Genomic DNA, 12,817 nt, shown 5'->3' on the forward strand with positions numbered 1-12,817 from the left:
TTCGATTCGGTAGACGCCTGGTGGATTCTCTAATTTAAGCGGCGTTCTTTTGGTCGGATTGCAGAGTGTTACATTTCACGGCGGCGCAAGCTCTTTTGGGATTGTTTCCCCATTATTACAAATTGCCCTGTTGTGCTGGGGACAGATGGCCTACGATTGCCGACGCGCTTATTACTGCTTCCCCACTCTGTTGAAGGATAATACTTCTTACAAAGACTCGAAAATGTCAGTGTACCCGACTATTTCTCTATTGTTATGTATCTATGTATTATAGCTGATGATAGGGGCTCGGCCTACCTTTCTTTCAATTTATCTCTTTTTTTTATAATTGCGAGCCGGTTCGCTCTGTACTCAGCTTCCAGTAGAAGATAGTCAATTTGAACGTAAGTCGTAAGGTCCACAGCACGCCCGCAATTGTGCTCACTCAGCACTCTTCGCTTCTCTTGAGTGGCGATTCGATGAAGTATGTGTCTTGGCGCTCTGGACCACTGGGCAGATGAGTCAGCATCTGGGCGAAAATTCAGAGAGCCGGCGATCTTCCGCAGATGGAACCAACCTCCACGACGAGGGTGATGCGTGAGGTCTGTTGCATCTTGTCTGTGTTGTTGTATGAATGCCTGTTTTGGTGAATGGGGGTTTTTTTCCGGGTTCCCAGGCTGATATTTTCCGTGACCTACTGCTATCAATTCCATTAGCCGACCACCCTGTCCCTCTCGCTCGACCATGGCCACTTTCTTGCGGCGGCCAGGCAATCTCGCTCGATACTCGAGGAGAGCAGCAGAGTGTGCGGCATTTGCGACACGAAGCGCGAGACCACGTTTACCTCAGCAATCTCAGTTATCCGCGTTCATATCCGTACATCGTTCGCGAACATACGCCACAGTCAACCCTGGCGAGCCAGAGCCACCGAGTGATAATAGAAAAAATGAGAAGAATGAATCTGGAGTAAATAAGGAATCGTCAGATAAGCAATTACCAGGCTCGAATCACAATGGCAACAAGACGCCTTCCTCCGAACCAACACCGCCGGCAAGCGGCGCGGAATCGAAAACGCCGCAGTATCGTGCTAGCAAGAAAGAAATCGAGCAGATTGATAGATTGATTCTTTTGGCAAGGAAGCATAGTCCGCCGTCGCAATTAAAATCAATCGAAAATGGCTTGGAGGACTTTAAGAAGAATGGACTTCCGCCTGAGGTTAAGGAGCTAATGGACACCTTAGATCGACCAAATGGCATTTCCCTTGCGACGGCTTCGAAACTCTTTCTAGTACTCAGCAAAAAGGTGTTGATGGAAGCTACGAAGAATCGCGAGCTAAAAGACGATTTTTTCGAGAGTTCTGGCGTAAAGCGAAAGACAAACGACGAACAGTCGAAAAAACAAGAGGATGGTGAACCAAAAAGCCAGCAAAACCAGCAGAATCAGCAAGGCCAGCAGTTTAAACCTTTTGAACTACGAACCGACGGTCTCAATCTAGTAATCGGTGCCTTTGTTTCGTATTATATCTACCGCAGCCTCTTTCCTGGAGATACAACGAGGGATATAACGTGGCAGGAATTCAGAACTACATTTTTTGATAAGGGGCTTGTTGAGAAACTTACAGTTGTGAACCGTAATAGAGTCCGCGTTGAGCTTCACCGTGAAGCGGTCGCAAGCATGTACCCAGATTCACCCGCCAGTCGACCCAACTTCTATTACTACTTCTCCATTGGATCTGTCGAGTCGTTTGAAAGAAGGCTGGATGAAGCACAGAGAGAACTTGGTATACCTAGCTCTGAACGAATACCCGTCTCATACTCCGATGAAATTGCATGGCTAGCCACCCTGATGTCATTTGGCCCAACAATATTGCTCATTGGTTCTTTCTTTTGGCTCTCAAGGCGTGCGGCTGGCGGTGCAGGCGGACAAAGTGGTATTTTTGGAATTGGCAAAAGCCGGGCTCGACGATTTAACCATGAGACAGACATCAAGACTAAATTCGCTGACGTTGCTGGTATGGATGAAGCCAAGGTGGAAATCATGGAGTTTGTTAGCTTCTTGAAAAAGCCTGAACAATTCCAAAGGCTAGGCGCTAAGATTCCCCGCGGTGCTATCCTCTCTGGCCCACCAGGTACCGGTAAGACACTACTAGCGAAGGCCACAGCCGGCGAGTCTGGCGTTCCATTTTTCAGCGTCAGCGGTTCAGAGTTCGTGGAAATGTTTGTTGGTGTTGGGCCATCTCGTGTTCGTGATCTTTTCGCAAACGCGCGAAAAAACACTCCTTGCATAATCTTCATTGACGAAATCGATGCCATTGGCAAGTCAAGAGCCAAACAAAATTTCGGCGGTGGTAACGATGAGCGGGAGAGCACCCTCAACCAGATTCTGACAGAGATGGATGGATTCAACACCTCAGAGCAGGTTGTTGTTCTTGCTGGTACCAACAGACCCGACGTTCTTGATAAAGCCCTGATGCGCCCTGGCCGATTCGATAGACATATTGCTATTGATCGGCCCACCATGGATGGTCGTAAGCAAATTTTCGGTGTTCACTTAAAAAAGATTGTTACGCATGAGGATATGGAATATCTAAAGGGCAGACTTGCTGCTTTAACACCTGGGTTTTCTGGCGCCGACATTGCTAACTGTGTGAACGAAGCTGCTTTAGTTGGTACGTACTGCTCTGAAATCTGTCAAAACTTTTGAATAAAGACTAAAGCATTACAGCTGCACGTGAACACGCATCTAGTGTTGTCATGAAGCATTTTGAGCAAGCGATTGAGAGAGTTGTTGGTGGCCTTGAGAAAAAATCACTCGTCTTATCACCAGAAGAAAAGCGGACTGTTGCTTATCATGAAGCTGGCCATGCAATCTGCGGCTGGTACTTCAAGTATGCAGACCCGCTCCTGAAAGTATCCATTATCCCTCGTGGTCAGGGAGCCCTAGGCTATGCCCAATACCTACCCGCCCAAGGTGATACCTATTTGATGAATGTTCACCAACTTATGGACCGCATGGCAATGACTCTTGGCGGCCGTGTTAGCGAAGAACTTCATTTTGACACTGTAACGAGCGGTGCGAGTGATGATTTTAACAAGGTCACTCGCCTAGCGACCGCTATGGTTACCAAGTTTGGAATGTCCTCAAAGATCGGATACCTGTATTTTGAGGAAGACCAGCAACAGTTACACAAACCCTTCTCCGAAGAAACGGCCAGGAACATCGATCTTGAAGTCCGACGTATCGTCGACGAAGCCTATAAGCAATGCCGTACCTTATTAGAGTCAAAAATGCCGGAAATCCGTCTTGTCGCTGAGGAACTATTGTCGAAAGAAGTTCTTTCTCGCGATGATCTTGTGCGCTTACTTGGTAAGCGGGAGTGGCCTGAGTCGGGAGAGTTTGCGAAGTATTTTGATGGAACAGAAGGCGGAGGAACGATCGCTCCTCCCCCACCACCCACAGAAGGCCCAAATATGACCGAAAAGGGCTCGGAAAATAGCCCTTCTTCATGAGAATTTATTAACCACTTCGATAAGCCCCTATCATTTTATCCCCCCTTCATGTCCGGCGTGTATGTATTGTGTGTACAATCTAAACCCCTCTGCATTTTTTCTCCTGTCTACCCAATATCTACCTTATATTTCCATTCCAAACTCTATTCAGCCTCGCCCTATTTTCAATACCGGTAAGATAAAATAGCTTCCACAAGAGCTGGCGTGGCAAAGTGGAGGAACAAGCACAGGGTACAAGCATTCTGATGGCATTTCATGTGTGTTGTACCATTTACGGATGTTGGACATTTTGTGGCTAGATCTCTGCTCATGTGGTGTTCTTTTTGTTCATCCTTGTATGCCCATTATTTTGGAGTACGTCAGGTATGTTTATCTGTATAGTAGTGAGCATTTTGTGATATCTTCCTTTCTATTTTTCTCGTAGCTTCCGTAAGAGCTTTTTTATGGGAAATGTGCCGAATCCTTGCCCACCAGTAAGTGATTTAAGGGTGTGTCTCAGAATACTGGAGAAGGGAATGGAGTTACTGAGAGATACAATAGTATTGAGAAATGATAACCAATAAATTACATGGCAACAATTTTCCTATAGGATGAGAGGAAGGTCTCAGCATATAATCGGCGATGCGAACAGACTATTTTGTCCTTTCAAAACACCCAGCTATTCTACCTTCTTCTCGTCCGAGACTTTGTGAGAATTTTTCTTCCTTTTTGACATAGCCTCATGCCCGGAACCTAGCCATGGAATAGGAATGAACTTCCCCACTAAGTACTGATAATCATCGTACTCAGGGTATTTGCTAGCCGTAATCGATTCGGTAAGAATTGTGCTTCCCTGGAATAACAAAACATATGATAACGCGCCGATCCCACTCCAGTTCACATATGTCTGAGTCGTATAGCAAGACCATGCGTATAGTGTGATCCAAACAGCCTGTTCCGCAGCGAAATTGGGATGGCGACACCATGACCAAAGTCCACTGATGACGAACCCGCGGTTGAGATCGTCGGCTGAAAAAACATCTTTGAACTCTGGCGGAACTTTAGCTGTTCGTTGGTAGGATTGTTTGGCGGTTTGGAAGTCCCATTGTTGTTGGTCGGCAAAATACTCGAGGACAATAAAGAATATCATAGCCCGGGAAAAGGCGAGATCAGGTAATCCGAATGCCGGTGTAGATTTGACGGTGCTTGACAGAAGGAAGATATAGGTTGGGGTGGTGATTGACAAGAGAAGAAGGGACTGTACTAGACAAATGAATACTATGTTGAACAGGAAAAAGATGAAACCATTGTTGACTTTGTCGCGCACAATTGTCCACCTATAATCTTCAGAGCCGATCAAGTAGCCGCCTTTTCTCCAATAATTGTAAGTCAGACGTACCTAGTTGTTCAATTATTAGCATCGTACAAAAGCAATGGAATAGAAAATTTATTGAGAGACTCACACTCCAGATTGAGGAGCAGACAAAGATAGTCCAAGTGCGTTCAGTCGAGATACCATTCATGAAAGACCACAGAACATAATGGCCATTGTAGACAGAGGGAAGAATGCTCCATAAACGATCGACTTGAGAGTAATTTCTGTTAATTTCTGACACGATTAAGAGCAGCGGCACGAGAAACAGCGAGAATGCGACAGCGGTTACAAGAGGGTTTGTTGCGATATAGATAGATTTGAGAGCTTCAAAATCCCGCCCTGCTTCAAGAACCCGAGTGTGCAGCGAATTGAATTGAGAGAGAAATGGCTGGACGCTAAGAGTGAAGTTCGCACAATCGGGTAACGATGTAAGAGTCGGCAGTGCCATGGTGGGCCGTTGGACGGAGTCGAGGCGGCTGGTCGAAGCCGCTTGAACGTTTCGTTGCTTGTTGACGAAAAAGTCGCACTGCCAAGGCTGGAGCTGGATCCTTGGCGTCCGCGCTTAAAGAGCTTAACGCGTCTGCACGCTTCACACGCGCCGCAACTGCGCAATTGAACGTCCAACGACTTACAACGCCGTCGCAATGAGCCATAGCTAAGTGAGGCGCGCTGCGCATATGTGGTGGCGCTAGTATTATGGGTGCTAGAGTTTTATGTGTTGCAGAGAAGCCTGCCATCGCCAAGGCGGTTGCTCAGCATCTTTCTGGTGGTTCAGTCAGAACGGTGGGGAGAGCATGGCCCGAAAGATAGAAACCTGGCTAATTCCTTAGGTATCGATTCGCGGCAATAAGTATGTTAAGAATTATGAGTTTCAATTTGCATTTGGCCCTCCGTGGGGCCATTCTACGGTCACAATGACCAGCGTCATTGGTCATTTGACAGAGCTAGACTTTGAACCACAGTTAAGGCACTGGCAGTCTTGCCCACCTGCCCAGCTTTTCGATGCACCTGTAATTGAAGGTGTAGCTAAAGTACGACTCTTTTTTCTGGCCGTTTCTCAAGAAGGACAAAATGTTGATCCTGATCGTCCTTAGGAGAGAGTTAGCATCGCTCAGAATATTCGAGATAAAGCACGACAGGCGGATGCTCTCTTTATTTGGACTGATTGCGATCGTGAGGGAGAACATATTGGGGCAGAAGTACGAACCGAAGCTATTAAGGGTAACCCTGGAATTGAAGTTAGGAGAGCCAAATTCAGTAATACAGAGAAAGCGTTAGCGATTCAATAGTCCTACATCTTGGACACTGCTGCTAACACCCATTAGCCATGTGATGCGAGCAGCAAAGAACCCGATAAATCTTGATGAGCGACTGGCTAATGCTGTTGCCGCTAGGATTGAATTGGATCTCAGGATAGGAGCTGCCTTTACACGACTTTTAACACTGCAACTTGGTACCTTAGGAGATCCTCTCAGCAAACGCCTGATTAGTTACGGTAAGGCTTCATTGGTAATTTTTATTTGAACAAGTTCTGATATTTCCAAGGCTCGTGCCAATTTCCCACTTTGGGGTTTGTCGTCGATCGGTACTTTCGAGTAAAGAACTTCAAACCAGAGCCATTCTGGTCAATAAAGGTCTCACATGCCCGGGAAGGAAAGACGGTAAACTTTAGCTGGAACCGAGGTCATTTATTTGATAGAGCTGCCGTGGTTGTATTGTTTGAAAGATGTTTAGATGCCAAAACAGCGAAGGTTATAAAGGTTAACAAAAAGCCTACGAAGAAGTGGCGCCCTCTACCTCTGACGACTGTCGATTTGCAAATGATGGGCAGCAAATTTCTTCGCATGGATAGTAAAAAGGTTATGAAAGTGCGTACGAATATTATACTTCTACGCTTCTGTGCCCTTGCTAATTCTTGATAGATAGCAGAAACATTGTATACTAAGGGGTTCATAAGTTATCCACGTACCGAAACAGACCAATTTGACAAAGCGATTGATTTGAGAAAGCTTGTTGAAAAGCAAGTTCAAGATACGACATGGGGTCAATATGCTCAAAGGTAATTCAAATAACTGTCACGTCGTAAATGAGCTAACAGCTAATAGCCTAGTAAACGGCGGATTCCAACAACCGCGTTCAGGTCGCCACAACGACAAAGCCCACCCCCCAATTCACCCAGTGGCATATGTAGCCCCTTCAGCGATCAACGCTGATGAAAGACGCATATACGAATTTGTCGTCCGTCGATTTCTCGCCTGCTGCTCCGAAGACGCGAAAGGCGAAACAAGCGAAGTTGATATTGACTATGGAGACGAGAAGTTTCATGCTAAGGGACTTGTCGTTTTAGAACGCAACTATCTTGACATATACGTATACGACAAATGGGAAAGCAGCCAGGAACTTCCCAAATTCACTGTTGGTGAAATGTTTGAGCCCAAAGAGGCAAACATCACAGACGGTAAAACGGTGTCTCCAAATTATCTCACGGAGCCAGAGCTAATTGGCCTCATGGATGCTAATGGCATCGGAACGGATGCTACAATGGCAGATCACATCCACACCATCAAAGAACGTGAATACGTTGCAACTAGGCCCCGCAATGGAAATAGCCGGAATTCAGTGGATGAATTCATTCCAACAAAGCTTGGGGTGGCCTTGGTTGAAGGATATAATGATTTGGTACTCGATCTGGCTGACTGTCCCAGTCTCTGCAAGCCATTTTTACGGAAAGAAATGGAGTTGCGTATGCGCGATATATGTGCTGGCACCTTGACTAGAAGACAGGTTGTCAATGACAGCTTAGAGATGTATCGACGGGTATTTGTTCACACACAGCGGAGAATGGATATCCTCAAACAGGCTTGTAGAAAATATGTTTTTGACCAGGGTGAGTAACATTTTATCGACTTAGACGACAAGAAATGGGCCTTAGAATCTAGTAGTTAAGGGTGTAAAAACAACATTTCGGAGAATTACAGACAATTATTTGACTAATAAGGATGAGAGCCTTCTATTTTGAGGTCCTTGACTTCTGATTTCTGATAAAGGTGGGTGTAACACCGGACAACCCATGTAACACTGGGTGGATATAAAACTTGATAGCATAATGGATAGAATGCAATAAAAACAAGCCCCTAAAACATTCCCAAACCATGCTGAGACAAACATAGACATAACGTGGGTTAGAGCCAATTTTCGAACACTGGGAAACACACAGCATTGGGCAGATAGAAAATTTCAATGTAACAGCAAAAAGGAGAGAAAACAATAAAAGCGAGTCCCTAAAATCTTTCCTTCCCAAACTATGCTGAGACAAGCATAGTCAAAAAACCACGAAGAATTCAAAATCGCCACAACATCATTCTCACTCATACACTCACCAAAGTACAAAGCTACCAGGCGACCAGGTAGCCTCTCTGGTAATTATCAGTATGCACACTAGTTAGTCACTGGGATCCGAATAGCAGCACATGATCTCCCCGCCAACCAAGCACAAGATCCAAAATCGTCAGAAAGCTCGGATCGTATCATTGAACTTTTCAACCAGTTTAGTCGAAGCTAAAATGTGGATCTGTTTGACCGTGCGAAGTACGTATAGAACCTAAAAGTTAGCCTGTGCTCAATGTGGGGTTTATAAAGTCAGTGGGTGTCCTAGAGATTGAGGAAAAAGCAGTACTAACCGTCAAAGCAAATGTATACTTTAGACCGTCGTGGGACAAACAGATTCCACACTTCGGCCTAGAAGCCACCGGCTAAAACGCCCGATGACACAATCCAAAATCCCCAATGATTTCGGATCCCATACACAGCCGACAGAAAGATCATGTGCTGCCATTCAGTTCCTAGTGACCAGTAGTATGCATACTGGTAATTACTAGAAAGGCTACATGATCGCCTGGTAGTAGGTTGGGGCCTCTGCCCGGGGAACACAGCTCTATAATCCATATTAGCGGGCAATAAGGGACCCGATGCTAGAATACTTTACCATACAATTTACATGACTTTTAAAAGAAAAGCATGGTTTGAAACAGCATGGTAGGGATGTAAGCCGGGGGAAGATAGCTCTATAATCCATATTAGCCCGCAATAAGGGATCCAATGCTAGAATACTTTACCATACAATTTACATGACTTTTAAAGGAAAAGCATGGTTTGAAACAGCATGGTAGGGATGTAAGCCGGGGGAAGATAGCTCTATAATCCATATTAGCGGACAATACGGGATCCAATGCTGGAATAATTTACCATACAATTTACATGACTACTGGAAGACAAGCAAAGCCTGGTATAAAGCCTGGAGAATTTATGTTAGCCTGAAATGATTTGGAAAAAGGTTGGCAGGGGGACTACATACTGACAGATTCGAAGAATTACTTCTTTTTGCCTTTTTTTGAGGAGTTGCCCTTTTTCTGGCTTTTACCGGCGGAGCTGGGGGGATCTGAAGTAGCCCATTGACTCGCCTCTAAGCCCACAGGCCGTGGGTCAAGTGCTGCAGTTGCCCATTTACTAGCCCCAAGTCCGCATTTTTCGAGGTCCTTGGGGTCGGTAGTAATAGATGTTTTGGCTTCCGATTCCTCAGGCTGTGTATCTCGCGTCATGGTCGCCGATTCACTAACCTGAAAATGGCCCTTCTCAGATTCTTTTGGTTTGGCAGGGGCCCATTTACTGGCCTCGAGCCCGGGTTGCTTTGAATCGTCGGACGCCGGGGTTGGGGCCTCGGGTGGGTTGACGATTAACTCTGCCTCTTTCAGGGATTTGTTAGATTCTGACAGAGCAGAACCAGTCGATGGGGTCTCGTCTTTTTTATCGAACTGCTGTCGCTGTGCGTCAGAGTCCTTAGAGGCAGGAGAATCTTGCAATGCCAAAAGCTTCGCCTCCTTCGGCCCAGGATGGGGAATTTGAGGTTCTTCTACCTTGACTTCGGCTTTGGAGGGAGGGTCAAACTCGTTAATAAGCGTAACTCCCGTTTCATCAGCAACTTTGACCAAATTTCTGTCGACAAATACTAGTGTGCGGCGGCAGCCCTCAATGTCGTTTGCAGTTTTTAGAAGTTTGCTTTCAATGTGTCTGACAGTTAATTCGGTGCCTATCGCTGAATTCTCTGCTTCTTTTGCTATCTCCTTGACCTTTAGCATCTCGGAGTTGCAACTTTCAGCCCGAGTTCCCAATTCATCCACCCGAGTGGATAGTATGTGGACCGTTTCAAGGGCGGCACTCTGTTTACGCAGATTATCAAGCTCAACCCGCCACATACGCTCCATTTCCTTGGAGGATTCTTTCAACTTGAGATCGATAGTATCCTCCGTACATCGAATGGTGTTCGAAAGTGTTTCGATTTTTTGTTTTGCGTTTTTGATATCAGCAACTATTGCTGAATGCGAATCAGCCGCGGCGTCGGCCTGTTTCCACGGTTGGGTGGCTTGTAATTGAGTAATATATTGACTAATAATGTTGATGTCGCTGGCTAATCTATCCTGTTTTGATTTTAAGCCAAACGAACTCTCCTTGAATTCGAGGAACTCCTGGTTCAAGCACCCGATATTGTCCTTGACTTCATCCAATGGTAAGGCCCACTTATTTGCGTCCACTGTTTGTTTGAGCATTCGGAAGTCGGTTTCTAAACTCGCATAGTGTGTGGTCGACACCATGGATTCCTTCCACCTATTAAAGTTGGTTTGCAGGTCCTGAACCCGAGAAGACAATTTAGAGATATCACCATTTATGCTATTATTCAAATGTTCAAGTCGCCTCTCAAGTTCCGAAACATTGGTTTCCAAACGTTCCTCAAAGTGCTCAGTTGATAATTTCAATTCTGGGATCCGATCTTCAAATGGCTGCGGAAACCTTTTGCGGGTTTCGATCTCAGTCGCATGTTGTGACGTCTCAGAAACATTGGTAAGGTTGAAAACCTGATTTTGGAGCTGCTCCAACTGAGTGACAAGCTGATCTACCCGGGTTTTAATTTCGTCTGTGTTATTCTCCATCTGTTTAGGAAATTGGGGCGAAGACTCGCTGATGTTTGCCATTAGGTCATTGAGTCGTCCTTCGAGAGAGCTTAGCTTGTCGTTCGTTGCAATGACGCGACTCTCCAGCTCGACCAATCTTTCTCGAACTGGTTCTAGGGCCGACGTAACACCAGATTTTTTTAGATGCTGACGTTGCAACTCGAGAAAGTCATATGTAAGCTTGCCAAGCCGACGAGAAAAGCATTTTATCACAATAACTTGTAGGAAGAACCAGACAGTGGCTACCGTGTAAATATTAGGGTGCCGCCGCATGTTCTCTTCGACTAGCAATCTCAATTTTCCAAGAAACCACTCAGGATACTCCGAATCGTTATCGAAGACGCCATCGTACATAATGTGACAGGCACCTCCAAAAGGGGCGGTGGGCGTTGGAATTAACAAGCTCGACACCATAGCTGTGGGCGTTGACTCTTCAGCCTGCGTTTCTGCCACGCTAGGAGCATGAGACCCCCTATGCTCAGGGGTAGTAAACGGCAGCGTCTGATTTAACACGCTCAAAAAGTCGAACTCAGGCTGATTGAAGCGACAGCAAAGCGTTGATACACCTTGTGCGGCAGCAGTGAGCTGGAATGACGCTGCAAGTCGCTCTGCCATTGGTCTTTGTGGATTAAGAGATGTCAACGGCACAGAGAGCCAGCTGCTCAAGATTGTGAGCCCGGCAAAAAGCATCACAAGCACTGTTGGCTCCATTTTTTTTGTTTTTGTTTTTGTTTTGTTTTTGTGGTATATCTGGAGATCCTGAAGGAGAAGCAGTTGAAAGCACAGGTAATGTAATGGCTGTAAGAAGTGGCAGTAACAGCGTAGAAGTGTCACGATGTGGAAGGCTGAGTGAGAAGATGATGGTTGGAAGTATGGAGATGGAGAGATGAGAGATGAAAGAGAAAAAGAAGAGAAAGAGAACAGAAAGTGTTTGTTTACACTGAGCGGCGGAAGGCGCGCTCGGGAGAATAAGCGAAGAGTTCGGCAGGCGCAATGGGGAAGTGAATGGAACTGTCCGTTTTGGGCAGGATTTACAAGCTGCCAGACGGAAAGAACTGGGTAGTGATAGGAAGGTAAGAGGCAACGCGCGAGGAGATATCACACCCGCGCGGAATGAAAAAAGGCCGCGGCCTGCTTTGAGGCCGACAGCTTTGGCGGCATCAAAGGCCATCATGGAATGTCCCTTCTTTCAGAAGGTAGACATGCAGCAAAAACAGACGGTACTAATGTGGAAGGGGCCGGGTATGCCTGTACGCCCTACAAAATATGGCACTGGGAAGGCAGTAAGCATTCAAAGGCAGGCATGTATATACATCCCAATGACTGCGGCATTGGGAAGGCAGCGACTATCCAAAGGTAAGTCAGAACGAGTTATTCTCCATACAGATGTCATCATTAAGAGTAAAATTATTTCAGTTACTCCTAAAATTGTCTGCCTTCAGTAGGACTCTGACAATAATCCGCAAGGCCAGGCAAACCCAGCTATCGGTGCAAAGATGTGGACAGATGATGCTGGAGAATCCATATGAAGGGCAAGGAGGTTCCAAGTCCAGGTGAAAACGGCAAGCAAGAAGAAAGACCCTCCTTTCAGCAATTGCTATCAACAACAAGGATTCTCAGACCGTTTCCTTTGTGGCTGTGAAGGCGCTGTCCGCTGGGTTGTGTGTTTCCCCCTTTCTTCCTTCTGTTTTCATAGTGGAGGTTGAGACAAGGTTTTAAGTCGTGACACGTGAAATAACATGTGACTCCCAAACAATAAGATTAGCTTAGGTAATTAAACTAGTTACATGATGACATAAGCTGGCTTTCGGGTAAACGACGGCCCTGCAAAAACTATAGCAATGATGCAGTTTTGTTCGGTCCACACAACCGAATCAACTGTTACACCGCTGGAAGGTAATAATGGAAGGGGACGTCTACCGGAGAAGGAGGGATTTTCGGGACTACTGGATTGTGCTGCTCGTGTTTAG

General features: G+C 46.0%; 4 protein-coding genes across 4 annotated transcripts; 2 read left to right on the top strand and 2 right to left on the bottom strand.

Moving 5' to 3' along the window:
* Nucleotides 1–723: 723 nt before the first annotated feature.
* Nucleotides 724–3,488, top strand: AFG3 (AAA ATPase afg3; the record flags this gene model as incomplete). Its single annotated transcript, XM_049254444.1, has 2 exons — nt 724–2,647; nt 2,704–3,488. 2 exons carry the CDS (start codon nt 724–726, stop codon nt 3,486–3,488), a joined length of 2,709 nt encoding a protein of 902 aa, XP_049106591.1.
* A 658-nt stretch (nt 3,489–4,146) lies between these two features.
* Nucleotides 4,147–5,290, bottom strand: LOZ57_005414 (uncharacterized protein; the record flags this gene model as incomplete). Its single annotated transcript, XM_049254445.1, has 2 exons — nt 4,147–4,866; nt 4,931–5,290. 2 exons carry the CDS (start codon nt 5,288–5,290, stop codon nt 4,147–4,149), a joined length of 1,080 nt encoding a protein of 359 aa, XP_049106592.1.
* Nucleotides 5,291–5,538: 248 nt separating this feature from the next.
* TOP3 (DNA topoisomerase) lies at nt 5,539–7,737 on the top strand (the record flags this gene model as incomplete). The annotated part of the gene is made up of 7 exons (XM_049254446.1): nt 5,539–5,616; nt 5,673–5,873; nt 5,937–6,115; nt 6,168–6,337; nt 6,388–6,710; nt 6,765–6,901; nt 6,948–7,737. The coding sequence occupies 7 exons, from the start codon at nt 5,539–5,541 to the stop codon at nt 7,735–7,737; spliced, it is 1,878 nt and encodes a 625-aa protein (XP_049106593.1).
* Nucleotides 7,738–9,212: 1,475 nt separating this feature from the next.
* LOZ57_005416 (uncharacterized protein) lies at nt 9,213–11,558 on the bottom strand (the record flags this gene model as incomplete). Its single annotated transcript, XM_049254447.1, has 1 exon — nt 9,213–11,558. One exon carries the CDS (start codon nt 11,556–11,558, stop codon nt 9,213–9,215), a length of 2,346 nt encoding a protein of 781 aa, XP_049106594.1.
* Between the last annotated feature and the right edge of the window lie 1,259 nt (nt 11,559–12,817).

Source organism: Ophidiomyces ophidiicola (genome assembly GCF_022830035.1).
Source record: "Ophidiomyces ophidiicola strain CBS 122913 chromosome Unknown scaffold_27, whole genome shotgun sequence".
NCBI classification, from domain to species: domain Eukaryota; kingdom Fungi; phylum Ascomycota; class Eurotiomycetes; order Onygenales; family Onygenaceae; genus Ophidiomyces; species Ophidiomyces ophidiicola.